Source organism: Mus caroli, chromosome 7, assembly GCF_900094665.2.
Source record: "Mus caroli chromosome 7, CAROLI_EIJ_v1.1, whole genome shotgun sequence".
NCBI lineage: Eukaryota > Metazoa > Chordata > Mammalia > Rodentia > Muridae > Mus > Mus caroli.
Window position 1 is genome coordinate 3,035,129 of NC_034576.1, and position 15,455 is coordinate 3,050,583.

General features: G+C 44.7%; 2 protein-coding genes across 2 annotated transcripts in view; both read left to right on the top strand.

Annotated features, from left to right (window-relative positions):
• The window catches only part of Znf667 (zinc finger protein 667), a 76,461-nt gene extending 74,221 nt beyond the window's left edge, over positions 1–2,240 (top strand). The window contains 2 exon segments of the mRNA XM_029479246.1: positions 1,066–1,761; positions 1,764–2,240. Of these exon segments, the coding sequence (XP_029335106.1) occupies positions 1,066–1,761; positions 1,764–2,017 (950 nt within the window). The 3' untranslated portion in view covers positions 2,018–2,240.
• Positions 2,241–10,421: 8,181 nt separating this feature from the next.
• Positions 10,422–15,455, top strand: part of LOC115031500 (zinc finger protein 471-like) — a 17,795-nt gene continuing 12,761 nt past the window's right edge. Inside the window, exon 1 of the mRNA XM_029479240.1 lies at positions 10,422–10,491. The gene's annotated coding sequence lies outside the window, so the exon portion shown is untranslated. The remainder of the gene's footprint in view (positions 10,492–15,455) is intronic.

Genomic DNA, 15,455 nt, shown 5'->3' on the forward strand with positions numbered 1-15,455 from the left:
TATATATATATATATATATATATATGTGTGTGTGTGTGTGTGTGTGTGTGTACTCATATGCATATATATATACATATGTGTATACTCATATGCATATATATACACATATGTGTGTATACTCATATGCCTATAAATCTATATCTATATCTTCCAGTATATGTATATATACCTTCCAATATATATGTGTGTGTATATACCTTCTAATATATATATATCTTCATACATATACATTATGTATGTATGTATACACACACACACACATATAGAGTCTGGCAAGGATTTATTAGACGGGTCATTAGTCATAGTGAATAAAGAAGAACTGGGAGGTGATGGTGATGATGGTGATTGTAGGCACTGGGCCTATAATGCAAGTTCGAGTCTAGTAAACATCCATGTGCTTCCAAGGGTAATCTTAGCAATGTCTTGGTCACCCACAAACAAAGAAATGACTCCCCGTGCTCCCCAACAGATTGCTTGGCTATCAGTGGGAAAGAAGATCTTCCCCCAAGGAGCCATACAACAGAGCTGCTGCCTTTCCAGCTGATACCATGGGACACTTGTGTGTGACCCACAGACACCATGTTGGGAACCCTGACAAGAGTGCTGAGCAGTGAGAGGGAGGAAGACAAGCATAGGCACACACTTCTTGTTGGTGGCCCTCCTGAGTGCCTTCCAGTTTTCACTGTCATTTCTTTTTCTGGAAAAAAAAAAGAAAAATAGCTGTTTTCTGCTTCTCTTCTTTTTCAGTATTGGAATCTGGATGTGGTACCAAGATAACATCCTCCAAGCAACACACTTATGAGGAGGACTCGCCACAGATAACAGAAAGCCTTCCAAGCTGCAGTCTTGAGAGCTCAAGTCTCCGAGATGACTGGGAAGGCAAAGGCCTATATGATAGACAACCAAGAAATCCAGCTGGAAATGCCGGCCCAGTGTTACTCCATCACAGAGAAATGCCCGCATTAAACCAGCACCACATGTCTCTTACTTTTTACCAGAAAAAGTCCTGTAGATATAAAAAATACAAGAGAGACTTCTGTCAAAAGCAATTCATTGTTAGCCAAGGAATTCATACAAATGAGAAGCCCTACAAGTGTAGGGAGTGTGGGAAGGCTTTTAAGTATGGCTCACGACTAATCCAGCATGAGAATATTCACTCAGGCAAGAAGCCTTATGAATGTAAAGAGTGTGGGAAGGCCTTCAACTCTGGTTCAAATTTCATACAACACCAGAGAGTTCATACGGGTGAGAAGCCTTATGCGTGTAAAGACTGTGCTAAAGCCTTCAGTCGGAGCTCCCAGCTCATTGAGCATCAGAGAATCCATACTGGGGAGAAACCTTATCAATGTAAGGAGTGTGGCAAGGCCTTCAATCGTATCTCACATCTCAAGGTACATCACAGAATCCATACTGGGGAGAAGCCCTATGTGTGTAAGGAGTGCGGGAAGACCTTTAGTCATAGGTCTCAGTTGATTCAACATCAGACTGTTCATACTGGCAAGAAACTCTTTGAGTGCAAAGAGTGCGGGAAGGCTTTTAATCAAGGGTCCACTCTAATCCGACACCAGAGAATTCATACGGGAGAGAAACCATACAAGTGTAAGGCGTGTGGCAAGACCTTTAGAGTGAACTCACAGCTTAAGCAACATTCCAGAATTCACACTGGAGAGAAACCGTACCAGTGTAAGGTTTGCAGTCGGGCCTTCAAGCGGGTCTCACATCTCACAGTACATTATAGAATTCATACGAGTGAGAAGCCATTTGAAAGGAATGTGAGAAGGCCTTTAGTCATTGTTCACAACTGATTCAGCATCAGGTGATCCATTCTGAGGAAAAGCCTTACAAGCATAAGGGACGCTGGAGGAGCGTAAAGCATGATACAACATCCGAGCACCCCAGACTGCGCAGTAGAGGAACACACGCGAACATAGTAAATGTCGAAAAGCCAGCTCTTAGCACTTGCCCACTAGTAATCATCAGGGAGTTTGTTGGCAAGCAACCATGTGAATGGAAGTAATGCAGAGAGCCCATGAGCTTAGGGTAATCACAGATTGTGCATCTTCAAGAAAGGGTAGATAATGTACTGCTAATGAGATACTCTATTCAGTTTATTCTAAATGAAACAATTTGTATGTTGTCTCCCAACACAATCCAGAACCTAGTCATGGGATTTTTGTGTTCTTTTGGGTTTATTTATTTATTTATTTATTTTGAGACAAGGTCTCTCTGTGTAGCCTTTCTTGTCCTGGAATCTGCTATGTAATCCAGGCTGACCTGGAACTCAGAGAGATTTGCCTGCCTCTACCTTCAGGGGATATTAAAAGTACGTGCCACCACACCCAGTTCTAGTCACAGGGCAAAGAAAGCCAAATTACTCTTCACTTAATAATTTTTTTTTAAGCCATGCAAACACTGAGCTGCAAGAAAAAGAATGACTTGATAAGTTTACGCATGCAAAGAAAAGTAAGACAAGAGCCAGGCGTGGTGGCGCACGCCTTTAATCCCAGCACTCGGGAGGCAGAGGCAGGCGGATTTCTGAGTTCGAGGCCAGCCTGGTCTACAGAGTGAGTTCCAGGACAGCCAGGGCTATACAGAGAAACCCTGTCTCAAAAAAACAACAACAAAAAAAAACACAAAAGAGAAAGAAAGAAAGAAAGAAAGAAAGAAAGAAAGAAAGAAAGAAAGAAAGAAAGAAAGAAAGAAGAAAGAAAGAAAGAAAGAAGGAAAGAAAGAAAGAAGGAAAGAAAGGAAGGTAAGACAAAGCCGTATCGAGGGTGTGGCGGCCCACACCATGAATCCTAGGCACTTGGAAGGCAGACAGACAGATCTCTGCGTTCTAGGCCAGCTGGCTACACAGTAAGACCCTGCAACAATGATCCCATCCTCAGAAGATATACCCAGAGGAATTAAAGACTTTTATAAGAATCTGTGTGTTTGTGTATGTGTGTGTGCACACATGTGTGTTTGTACATGTAAATCCCACAGTACACATGTGGGAATCAGAGGGCACTCACTCCTTTCTGTCCTCCTTTATGTGGGCTCCAGAGCTTGAGCTTACATCACCAGGCTTATCCACTGAGCAACTCACTGGCCTTGTTAATAATTAAAAACACATTTTTTTAACATCCAGAGGAATGGTTTTCAGGTTTTGAATACATGCTTGTATATGAAAACCCGAATGAGTACCCAAACACTAAATAAAGGAATCAGAATTACAAAACAGCCATGCATGGTGGCGCAGGCTTGTAATCTCAGCTCTTCAGAAACTGAGGCAGGATTGCTTCAAGTCAAGGCCACATCAGCTACCGCTGCATCCTCAAAGTGATACCCCACCCAGTCCCACATTTAGCTTTGCACTCTCTAACCACAATACACTTGATTTTTCTCATATGATTCCTAGTTTTGCTGTATTTTAAAGATCTTAATTGTGTTTTATTACCTGTGAACAAGACTAGATGGCAGAGACCTCAGTGACTGATAAGTACCAAAGAGGGAAAGAGATGCAGGCTCCTATCATGTTCATGTTAAATGGACATTCCAACATACCTTTAATTCCTATAAAAATCAGTTTATCGGGGAACAATCATCATTAGCATCTATGGTAAAGAACAGTGCCAGCACCAGAAAATCCCTGAAGTGTCCTTGAAATGCTATTTTCTCATTCTCCTTTGTATTAGTTTGCCTTCTATTGATGTGATAACCATCAAGACCAAACACAACGCAGGGAGTAAAGGGTTAATTTCACCTTGCAGCTTACAGTCTACCAGGAATGGGACTCAGCCTTGGAACTCAAGGCCAGAATTGGCCCTAAGACCATGAAGATTTTGCTTCCTGGTTTGCTCAGACTTTGCTGCTATTGTTGTTTTGTTTGTTTTCCAACAGAGGACCATCTGCTCAAGTAAAGCACCACTCACAGCTGAGCTCTCCAAGGTCAGTCATTAAAAAAAAAAAAAAAAGAAAAGAAAAGAAAAGAAATCCCCAGGGCTGTAGAGACGTCCAGCAGTTAAGAGTACTGGCTACAATTCCTAGCACACACGTGGCAGGTCACAACTCTCAGAACTCCAGTTCCAGGGCACCCGACACCCTCGCCCAGACATACAAATAGGCAATACACCAATACACGTAAAATAAAAAAAATAATCATTTTTAAAATGCCCCATGCAGATACTTGTCCACCAACTGATCTAATGGAGATTACTCCCTCAGTTAAGGGTTCCTCTTCCCAGAGGATTCTAGCTTGTGTCCAGTGGAAAACAATGGAGCCAGCACACCCTTTGTATCTTGGGTAGCTAGTTTATGAAGTTAAGCTGCAACCTTAGGTTCTTCCTTCCTTGCCATTTTACCACAGTACCACGATTCCCAAAGTCGTGCCAAATTTTCTGTGCCCACTCCCCAATATTTTCTGACTTGTGTCTTCATGGTTTTGTTTTGGTTTGATTTTTTTGGTTGTTGTTATTGTTCTTCCAGACAGGGTTTCTTTATGTGGCTGTCCTGTAACTAGCTCTGTAGATCAGGCTGGCCTCAGACTCACACAGATCTGTCTGCTTCTGCTTCTTGAGTCCTGGGACTAAATGTATGTGCCACCGCTGCTCAGCTTTGTCTTCATAACTTTAAAAAAGATCTTTTTGGTCTTTTCTCCCCTTCTCTCATATATTACATCCCAACTGTAGTTTCCCCTCTCTCCCTTCCTCTCTCCTCCCTTCAGTATCTTCCTCCCATCTCTCCTCTCCCCCAGACTCCCAACCTCACCCCTGCCTCTCTTCCAAAAAGAGCAGGCCTCCCAGGGACATCAACCAAGCAGGGCATAACAAACTACAATAAGACCAGCACATGCCATCACATCAAGGCTGGATGAGGCAACTCAGAAGGAGGAGAAGGGTCCTTCCTATAAGCAGGAAAAAGAGTTGGAGACAGGCCCTGCTGACACTGTAAGGAGTTCTGCTCAGCCATAACATATGCAGACCCTAGGTCAGACCCTACAGACTCGCGGATTTCCAAGAGAGCCACAAGTCCATGATTTTATGCCTTGTGTTCTTGTGTCCCTAACCCCTCTGGTTTCCCTTCCTTTCTCCACATGACTCCCAAGCTCCTTCTAAGGTTTGGCTGGAGGACACTGCCTCTGTTCCCATCATTTGCTGGATAGAGTCTTGCTGGTCTCTTTGATGCAATTTTGCTAGGCCTCAGTCTTAGAACACTCCGCAGGCAGGGCAGATTGTAGGTTGAAGGCTTTGTGGTTGAATTGGTGTTCTAGTCCCAACCAACCTTGCCTGGTTACAGAAGATGGCTAGCTCAGCCCCATGTTCCCCATTACTAGGAGTGAGAAGGACTTTTATATGTTGACACACCAGCTGATGTTTGCTGTTACCTCAGTGTAACTGCCTTGTAAGAACCAGCAATGGTTGCCTCCATTTCTCTGTTGCTGAGTATTTACATCGCTTTAAAAAAATTCTGATGAGCATCTTACCCATCCATGTTTTGGTGGGGACTTGGGGAGTTACATCCACAGGAATGTCTCCAGGGTAGAGATCTAACAGCAGATACCTGGATCATGCATCATCATTCACTGCAGCCCAACTTGAGAACTGTTGCTGGGTCTAGACAGTAGCCACTATCCAGAGCCACCAGCTGTCAGTCAGAACATCACCGAATTGGACTCAGTACTTAGGGAGACTTCTGGCTAGAAACTGCATTGAACCGGTCGCCTTTTAGGAATCCACAAAAAGCATAGTTCCCATCATCCTTTCCAGTAGAATTAGGATTGGTCTGGAAGCCAGGCCTACTGAGTACACAAATACACTATTATTAGTGGCTTAAGGAGTCCCTTCTTTTCAAGGCATTGAGTCTGGGGTAACTTGTCCCAGAAATGAATGTCTAGCTGGGGGAAGCATGTGAGAAAATTTTGGCTTAACAGAACAACATCTCTGGCTGAATTGATGGATCAGTGGTTATGGCCGCTCTTTCAGAGGACCCTGGTTCAATTCCCAGCAACCACATGGCAGGTCAGAATTTAACTCCAGTTCCAGGGGATCCAACACCCTTAAGAGAGCAACATCTTAGTAGTAGGACCCAAACTATCCCATGTTTTGAAAACAGATTGGCTGAGTGTGGTAGTGTGTAACCCAAGAGCATCACCGTGGCCTAGAACTTCCGGGCAACAATATTCCACCTAAATAAATAAAATAAAATAAAATAAAATAAAATAAAATAAAATAAAATAAAATAAAATAAAATAAAATGGGGGCCGGCAAGCCGGTAAGAACACTGACTGCTCTTCCGAAGGTCCTGAGTTCAAATCCCAGCTACCACATGGTGACTCACAACCACCCGTAATGAGATCTGACACCCTCTTGTGGTGGGTCTGAAGTCAGCTACAGTGTACTTATAATAATAAATAACCTTTGGGTTAGAGCGAGCAGGGACTGAGGGAACGGAGTGGACCGAACGGAGCAGGACCGAGCAGGGCCTAGTGGGGCAGAGTGGGGTTGAATGGAGCGAGCAGAGGTATCGGAAATTCAATTCCCAACAACCACATGAAGGCTCCAACCATCTGTACAGCTACAGTGTACTCACATACATAAAATAAATAAATCTTTAAACATAAATAAATAAATGAATGAATAAATGAATAAAATAAAGGTGTAGTTGAACACTCTTCCCAGCAGGTGGCACTAGAGTACTGTGAATCGTCCTTTCATACCTTGGTGCTTTTAAAGATTATTAAACACCCTTTCATCTCTCCTTGTGTCAACTCCAGATTGAGTCCATATCTTCTGATCCTTTGTGTACAGCTTTGCAGGACAGGAATATAGTAATTTTTTTTGGTTGAGACAGACTCTCACTATGTAGCTAAGGCTGGAATTTCAGGTAAGCACCATCACTTTATCCAATCCAAGGCCTTCCCAGTTTCAGGATTTAGCACTGAGCTGCCTCTGCAACTTCAATAAGACATTGAACCCAGTGCAATTTACCTTCTTCCCCTACAACATGGTTTTCGTGTGTCAGCTGAATTCTGGCTTCCCCACCCCCACTGTAGAAACAGCAACCCAAGGAGCTTAATACTGAAAAGACAGAGTTAGCCAGAGCCAGGCCTACCCTAACAGGCTTTAAACTCACTCTGCAAAGTCCACACCTGTACTCCATCTCGATGTATGTTGGACCCATGCATGCAGGATCTCTGCAGAATAAATGCTCTTTGACATTGCATTCTTCTTGAGTCTGGGGTACCATTCTTTGCAAGCCATGGACCCTTACAATACATCCACCCTTTACCTCAGTTGCGGGATTAGGCCATGTTGTTCTCTGTCTAGGAACACAAAAAAGTACAGAAAGTCAGAACAGGTGTCTAGATAGTGAGACCAACAAGGAGGCCTGTATCCATCTCTTTCTCTCTTTATTCATACCTATCCACCTACCATCTGCCTCTCCATCTATCAGTAACTCATGTCTATTTGTCTATTCATCTACCATATAGTCTTCACTCTGCTACCACTCATCTATATATTTTTTCATCATTTCCACAAGTGGAAAAATAGCCTTTTGTTATTTATAAGGCCATTTCAATCACATATGAGTTTCTGTTGATGAAATCGTTACATGTTTTGTTTTTTTTAAATTTATGTTTTCTTTACTTCTGCACCTCCAGTTTCTGGAAGCTAAAAGTGTTTTGAAAGAGGATTTCATTCTAGCTGAGGCTGGCCTGGAACTCACTATGAAACCAAGGCTGGTTTTGAATTTGTGGCAATTCTCCTGCCTCAGCTGAGTGCTGAGGTTGCAGGAATCAGTAGCTACACTCAACATGGTTCGTTAAGGAGGTTTTTCTCAATGGGGAAGTTGAGAACTCTTTGGGGGGGTCAGCCCACCCTTCCACAGGGTTTGCATATCAGGCATCCTGCATATCAGATATTTACATTACAATTTATAATAGTAGCAAAATCACAGTTATGAAGTAGCAAAGGAAATAATTTTATAGTTGGGGGTCATCACCACATGAGGAATTGTATTAAAGGGTTGCAGCATTAGGAAGGCTGAGAACCACTGTGGTAACATGTACTTTACATGACTACAGGGAGCCAACCAAGTGCTAAGACAGCTGTAACTCACAGTTCTATCTTTGGAGTGTGTGTTGTGTGTGTGTGTGGGGGGGGGATGGGAGGTGAGGGTGTGAGTATGGAGGCATGGGGTGGATAAAGGTAACATAGATTAACAGTAGCCCATGACTTCATCAATCATACCTACCTAATAAAACCTCAGCTCGGCCCGCCACGCCCCACCCCCACCCCCCTGCAGCCCCTGCCTCCAAGCAATTCAAGGCTTTCAGAAAGACCAAGAAGAATACAGCCATGTGCTAGGAGAGTGACACACTTCAACCCTGTGGGGAGAGAAATTCCAATTCTTACTTCTTTCTGGACTTTCTTCAACTTGTTCATTTGTGTCCTTTAAAGTCTCCTATAAACAGCAACAACAACAAAGAGAATCTTGTGTTTTCCTGATATCTTTCATGCTAGCAAATTAATAGAACTCAAGAAGCACGGGTGGTAGAAACTTCAGCTTAGAGTCAGAAACACAGGTAAAACAACTGAAGTTTGGGAGTTCCATCTCAAACAGTGGGGAGTTTTGTAGGGCCAAGCGTTCAATTCCAGGTACTGTCAAAACTAAATTGATGACAACTTGCAGATATCTTTTATGGAATAGGTTTTCAAAGATGTTGAAATGTTATCTGAAGAAATTAGGAAATGTATGACACACCCTCCCTACTTTATTTTTCTTTGTAGCCCCCCATTTGTCAGGTCTGCTTTATCTGTGGAAATTAAGATCCAAGAAGCCAGGGAACTGTCTTTGCTTCTTTTCTCTCTTCATCCATGTGGCCTCGTTTTATTTGTTTCGGCTTTTAATACAACTATTGATTTCTTGGTTCTTCAAAGCAGGGTTAATTTCTAGTTTGGCAAAAGGCAGAAAAAAATCTGACTCTTATATTTTGGTTCCTATGACGTTGTCGTATTTGCTGCTTCCAACATTATGACATTCCCATTTTGTAGGTGAAACATATGCTGGTTTGCTGATCCCAGAGGTGATCAACATGAGTGGGAGGGAGGAGACAATCAGATGCAGAATAGTGGCTGTTCTTATTGTATCAAAGCTTACCCGCAAAGATCAAACTTCCGCTCACACCTTTAATTTCAATTTGGAAGATAGATACAGAAAAATCAAGAGTTACCCATTTCGGAGGTTAGTCTGGGTTAACCACCTCAAATCCCCCTCTACAAAAATCATAATCTCAAAAACTAACAATAAAGATCGAACTTAGTTAAGTAAGGGACAAGTGACATCAAGGAGGCTCACAAATGAGAGTGTGAGGGAAGCCTCGCGAAAGGATGGGAAGCCAAACAAAGAGCTGGCGCAAGACTCGCCCTTAACCGACACGGCTAGGAATCCTGGGCAACCCTTCTGCATAATCATGCACTCAGCCACACACTGTCACAGCTCCAATCCGTTCTGCAACCAGCCTTAAATGGTGCCTTTCTCCTCAAATCCTGCCCTTTTTCTCTGACTCCTCTGAGAACCCGCCCCTTCTCCTTCAAGCCCCGCCTTCACCTCGGGCTGCGGGGAGAACCTCCCTACTTGCTAAGCCCTGCCCCTCATCTCAGAATGCTGTAAACTCTCTCCTTTTCTGCTTAGCGCCAGGCTCACCGTGCACTACGCTGAGAACCTGCTCTTTCGCCTCAAGCCCCGCCCTCTAGATTCTGCTGAGAACCCGCCCTTCTCCACTAAGTCCCGCCCTCTAGAATCTGCTGAGAACCCGCCCCTTCTCCAAGCCCCGCCTTCACCTCTGAATGTGAGGAGAACCGCCCTACTGGCTAAGCCCCGCCCCTTCAGGTTGCTGAGAACCCACCCCTTCAATGCTTAGCGCCGCCCTCACACGAGCCGCTGAGAACCCGCCCCTTCTCCTCCAAGCTCCGCCCTGACTTCCAGAGGCGGAGACCAACCCTTCTTGCTAAGCCCCGCCCTCACTTCGGATTCTTCTGAGAACCCGCCCCTCCTCTAAGCCCTGCCCTCACCTCACACCGTGCTGAAACCCTGCCCTACTTGATAACCCCGCCCCTCACCTAATATGGATAAGCTCCCGCCCCTTACCCACTTAGTACCGCCCACTCCAGGGACTCTGCTGAGAACCCGCCCCTTCTTCACCAAGCCCCGCCCCTTACTCCAGTTTCTTCTGGGAACCTTCCTATCTAAGCCCAGCCCCTCACATCAAACTTCTGAGACCCTTGCTCTTCTCTCTTAGCTTTGCCTTCACCCTCAGACTAAGAAACTGTTCTCCGTAGTACCTGCTTCTCGTCGCAGACTTCGCTGAGTGCACGCCCCTTAAGCCCCGCCTTTCTCAGATTAGGCTCTTAGGTTGTCGCTGGCAGAGGCTGCGTTTGCGCACACATAGCTTGTAAGTTACCTCCCAGCGTTCCTCGGTTGACAGCGTCTGGGTAAGGCAGCTAGCGGGTGAGTTGAGACGCTTGTTAGGGAGTGGGAGCCCGAGCGCTGCGAGCAGGGGAGATCCTCGTGGTCCCTGTGTTTTCTGTCTGGAGGTAGGCGGGCGGTTGCGTGGAATCTAGGGGGCACGAAAGCGCAGACGACTGGGCGTCCGGATCTAAGTCTGTGCTTGGGTGTGCCAGGCCGGTGTGTGTGTGAAAGGAACTGGGCTGTAAGTTTTCGGTGTGAGAAAGGGAGACAGAGTCTGAGAGAAATAAGTGCTGTGATTGTGAGAGAACTGTGAAACGTATGATGATAGGTGTGTCTTCCGGTGATCTGCATTAACAGCACTTAAATGCTTGGAATCTCCAAAGTAATAAATACCTTGTTGACTGCTCTTGATTGATGGCTGACAAGACTCAAGGTAGTTTCAGAGTCGGGGCTGATCATCGCAGACGCTAAACGGGATTAGAGGATCAGTCCCAAACCCCATCCAGGAGAGGACGGGAGCTGAGGTTGATCACTAGAGGCCAGTCCTTTTGTTGATGTTTTGAGACAGAATGTCAGGTACTCCAGCAGTCCTCAAACTCTTTATGTAAGTAGAGGATGAGTTTGAAACTCTGATCTTCCTAACTCAGCCTTCCAAGTGCTGTAATTACAGGCGTGTGCAACCCACACTCAGATAATTGATTTACACAGCCATGCTTATGTAACGAAGTGTCCATAGCGACTCAAAAGGAAAGGATTCAACGAGCTTTCTGACAGGGGTATTGTATCGCTGCATAGAAATCCTGAGAGGACGTTGAGGGAAGCGGGTAAAGTGAAGATAGGATTGTGCTGGAGAATTCAAGATGTTGGAGATACTAGAGTCATGGGATAGCTGCAGCCTGAGTGTGGAACCAGCCCAAGAGAGAGAAGTACGCGGCAGTCAGCAAAGCTGAAAGGATTCGGAGATCTGAATGACACGGAGATGCAGAATTTAGAGTTTGCCCTGCTTGTTTTCCGTCTTTGTTCTTTGGTCCAGTATTGATTTTCTTATTGTGCTCCTTTTTCTCCCTTTTGGAATGTGTGTGTGTTTTTTAAAGATTTATTTATTATTGCTTGTATGGGTATTTTGCCTGCATGCACAAATATGTACACCAAATGCATGCCTGGTGACATGGATCTCCTGGAACCGGAGTTATAGGCTGTTGTAAGCTGCCATATGGGTGCTGGGAATTGAACCCCAGTCCTCTAGAGGAACATCCAGTGCTCCTAACCGCTGAGTCATTTCTCCAGCCCCACTTTTGGAAATAAAGTGTATGCTTTGGCATTGTATGTTGCTAGCATGTGATCTGCTTTTTAATTTTGACTTTACAGGGCTACAGTTATGAGATTGCATGAGTCTCAGAAGAGATTTTGGCTTTGGACTTTAGTGCTGACATTGTGATAGACTATGAAGGCCTTTGAAGTTGAACTGAGTGCATTTTTGCATTATGATATGGCTACAAGCCTAAGGGGGCCAGGGAGTGAAATGTGCTGGTTTGAATAAGAATGGCCCTCATAGGCTCATATACTCGAATGCTTAGTCATCAGGGTACGACTTGAGAAGAACTAGAAGGTGTGGCCTTGTTGGAGTGGGTGTAGTCTTGTTGGAGTAGGTGTGGCCTTACTGGAGGAAGTATGTCACTGGGGGTAGGCTTTGGGGATTCAAAAGCCCAAGCCAGGCCCAGTGGCTCTTTCTTCCTGATGCCTGTGGTTCTGGATGTAGAGCTTTCAGTTACTTCCCCAGAACTTTGTCTGTCTGTCTGTCTGCCTGCCTGTGTGCCACTATGCCCCCACCCTGATGATAATGAACTAAACCTCTGAAACTGTAAGCAGGCCTCAGTGGAATACTTTCTCTTACAGGAGTGCCATAGTCACAGTGTCTCCTGGTAGATGATAGAGGATATAGGAAGTGAAGGGTTAACTCCAATGCAGAATTCATGAAGATGTCATCTATGATAGGGTGAGACTTTGGGGTGATGCAGAAGTTTTGGGGTTACCCATGCTCCTATAAGTAACTCTTTACCCGTGCTCTGTAAAAAAGCCCAATAAACCTGTTGTTTCACCAAGGTGGATTTTTGTGGGGTCATTACATAGGCCTGTCTCCTACCTGAGGTAAACAGAGTTTGCTCTATGTCTCCTCAGAAAAAGCTCATGCAATGAGAACCAGATATACTAATATATCAAATATCAGCAAATGCATGAAGCTCTTTGGAGAAGTTGAATGAAAAGGGGCATGGTACACACTTGTGTATGTGTGTATATGTGTGTGGTGTGCACAGTAAGATTGGAGTATGCCTGTGTCTGGCCTGTGTGTGTGCACATTTGACTGACAGGGATGAGAAGTATCAGTGTGTGTGTGTGTGTGTTTTTGTGTGTGTGTAAGAAAGTAACTGGAATGTAAGTTACTAGGATATGTGTGTGTGTGTGTGTGTGTGTGTGTATGTGTGTGTGTGTGTGTGTGTGTGTGTGTGTGTGAAACAAGCTGTAATTTATAAGCAACTAGTGTTATCTCTGAAAGAGAGTCTGGGCGGGGGTGGCGCGCGGGGCGGGCTGTGAGGCGGGACGTGGCGGGTCGGCGAGCGGCTGCGTGGTGGGCTGGGGACTGCGGCGGATTTCCACAGCAGACGCGGGCGTCCGCCTTGGTTGGCGGCTTTGCAGCCTGAGTGCGGATGCGCGGGGATCTGAGCCGGGGTTCTGTGGGTTTCAGCCATTGCCGGGTCGGCACCCGGGCGGTCCCCATGGGGAGTCGATACGGTCTGTTTGCAGTTGAATGGTGTCCTTTGGCGCGAATGTATTTTCCCTAAGTGGGGCTTTCGTGACCACTAATAAAAGGAACGTCTTCATAACCGTGCTGACCCAGTTAGTATTTGTCAGAAATTTTGGCAGCATCCTCTCCGCGATCTGGAGCAGGTTTTGAGTTGCAAGCTGCTGCTGCGAACCAAACTAGCCTTTGTCTGGGAAACTTTTATTTGGGATGATAGTTAAAAGGAAAAACAAAGGGGAAAAAAAACACAAAAACCCTGGCTGACGATTAAGATGACTCAAAAAGGTAGATGTAGGTTTGGAAGACATTTCCAAAGCTGGCGTGAGTCGAACATGAAAGAGAGTCTGTAAAAGGCCACTGTGGTTTTCCTTTCTTTTATTATGGATTTTGGATTAAAATTTTTGTTGCTTTTAAATTAGCTTATGAAGTAATAGATTCTATTATGGAACTTCCATTTATATTTTATTCATATTGGTCCTCTTCCCTCATTCTTTCTCGAATTCTCCCAACTCTTTCTTGTTGGTCCTCCCCCCCCCTTTTTTTTCCCCCCCGAGACAGGGTTTCTCTGTATAGCCCTGGCTGTCCTGGAACTCACTTTGTAGACCAGGCTAGCCTCGAACTCAGAAATCCGCCTGCCTCTGCCTCTCGAGTGCTGGGATTAAAGGCGTGTGCCACCACGTGTGGCTCATTTTCCCTTTTCTGATAGTGCTTCTTTACAGCCCCTGCCCCAAATTCCATTGTTGTACATACCATATTTTCTTTCTTCATTCATTGTTGATGGGCATCTAGATGGATACCATGTTTCAACTGTTATGTTTATGTGTCTCTGAATGTGTATATGTGCCAGGGATAGGTTATACAGCCCCTTGGGAGAATGCCCTGGAGTGGTATAGGTCCATTTTTTTTTTTTTTGAGAAATTTTATTCTGATATCCATAGTGAAAGCATTAGCTTATACTCCCATATATAAAGTTTCACTGGGTAGGCCAGGCTGGAATGGGGCTCTTCTGTATCCCAGCTTATCCTCCTTCAAACTCATTATCTCCTTGTCTGTGGTGACCTCCACAGATTCATGTATTTGAATGCTTGGTTGGCTATAGGGAGTGGCACTCTTAGAAGGTGTGGCCTTGTTAAAATAGATGTGGCCTTATTGGAGGAAGTGTGTTACTGTGGAGGTGGCCTTTGAGGTCTCCCATGCTCAAATTACTGCCAGTGTAACACAGAGCCTTATTCTGCTGCCTGTAGATAAAGAGGTAGAACTCTCAGCTCCAGCACCGCACCATGTCTTCCAGAATGCCACCATGCTTCTCGCCGTGATAATAATGGACAAAACCTCTGACACTGTAAGCTAGCCCCACCAAAATGCTTTTTAAAAATATCAGTTACTAGAGTCTCAGTGTCTCTTCACAGAATAAAACCCTAAGATACTGCTGCTGTCCTCCAAAAGTCAGGGTTATAGTAGCATACCTCTGTGCCCAGAAAACATCACATTCATGAGGGTGGAAATGGGAGAGAAAGATGAGCAGCTGTGCTCAAGACCAAATTGTATGAAAAGGATACTGTGACGCATAGTGTAGTATTTGGAAGGCTTTAGAAATGTAGGGTTCTTGAAGTTGCAGAGTCTTCTGTGCATGTGAGAGAAACAGCTAAGAGGCTGTGAGCTTGATGTGGGTGTGAGAGAGAGAATGAGATTGGGGCGTCTGTGCAGAAGATGTGTGTTTTCCCCAGGCCTTTCTAAGATCACGGCATGTGTATCTGTGATGTGTCTTCTTTCTGGTGCTTGCAATTGTGTGCTGCATGAGATAGGTAGCATGTGAGACCATGTGGTGTTTACATTTTCGCTTCCTAGGCTATAATCATGGCCTTGTGTGCATGGAATGACTACTTTGAAGGTTAATAGAATTAGATTTTTTAAAACATAAAAATACCATTATATTTTGAATTAAATTTTTGTCTGTTAGTTTTGTTGTGGGGCGCATGTATGTCACAGCATGGGGTGTGTGTGTGTGTGTGTGTGTGTGTGTGTGTAAGTTAGAGGGCAATTTTTAGGATGGTTCTCTCCTTCTACCATGTGAGTCCTATGGATCAAACTCAGATCCTCAAATACCTTTATCCCTTAAGCTATCTTTCTAGGCTCTGAGAGATTTTCTTTTTCCTCTCTCTCTCTCTCTCTCTCTCTCTCTCTCTCTCTCTCTCTCTCTCTC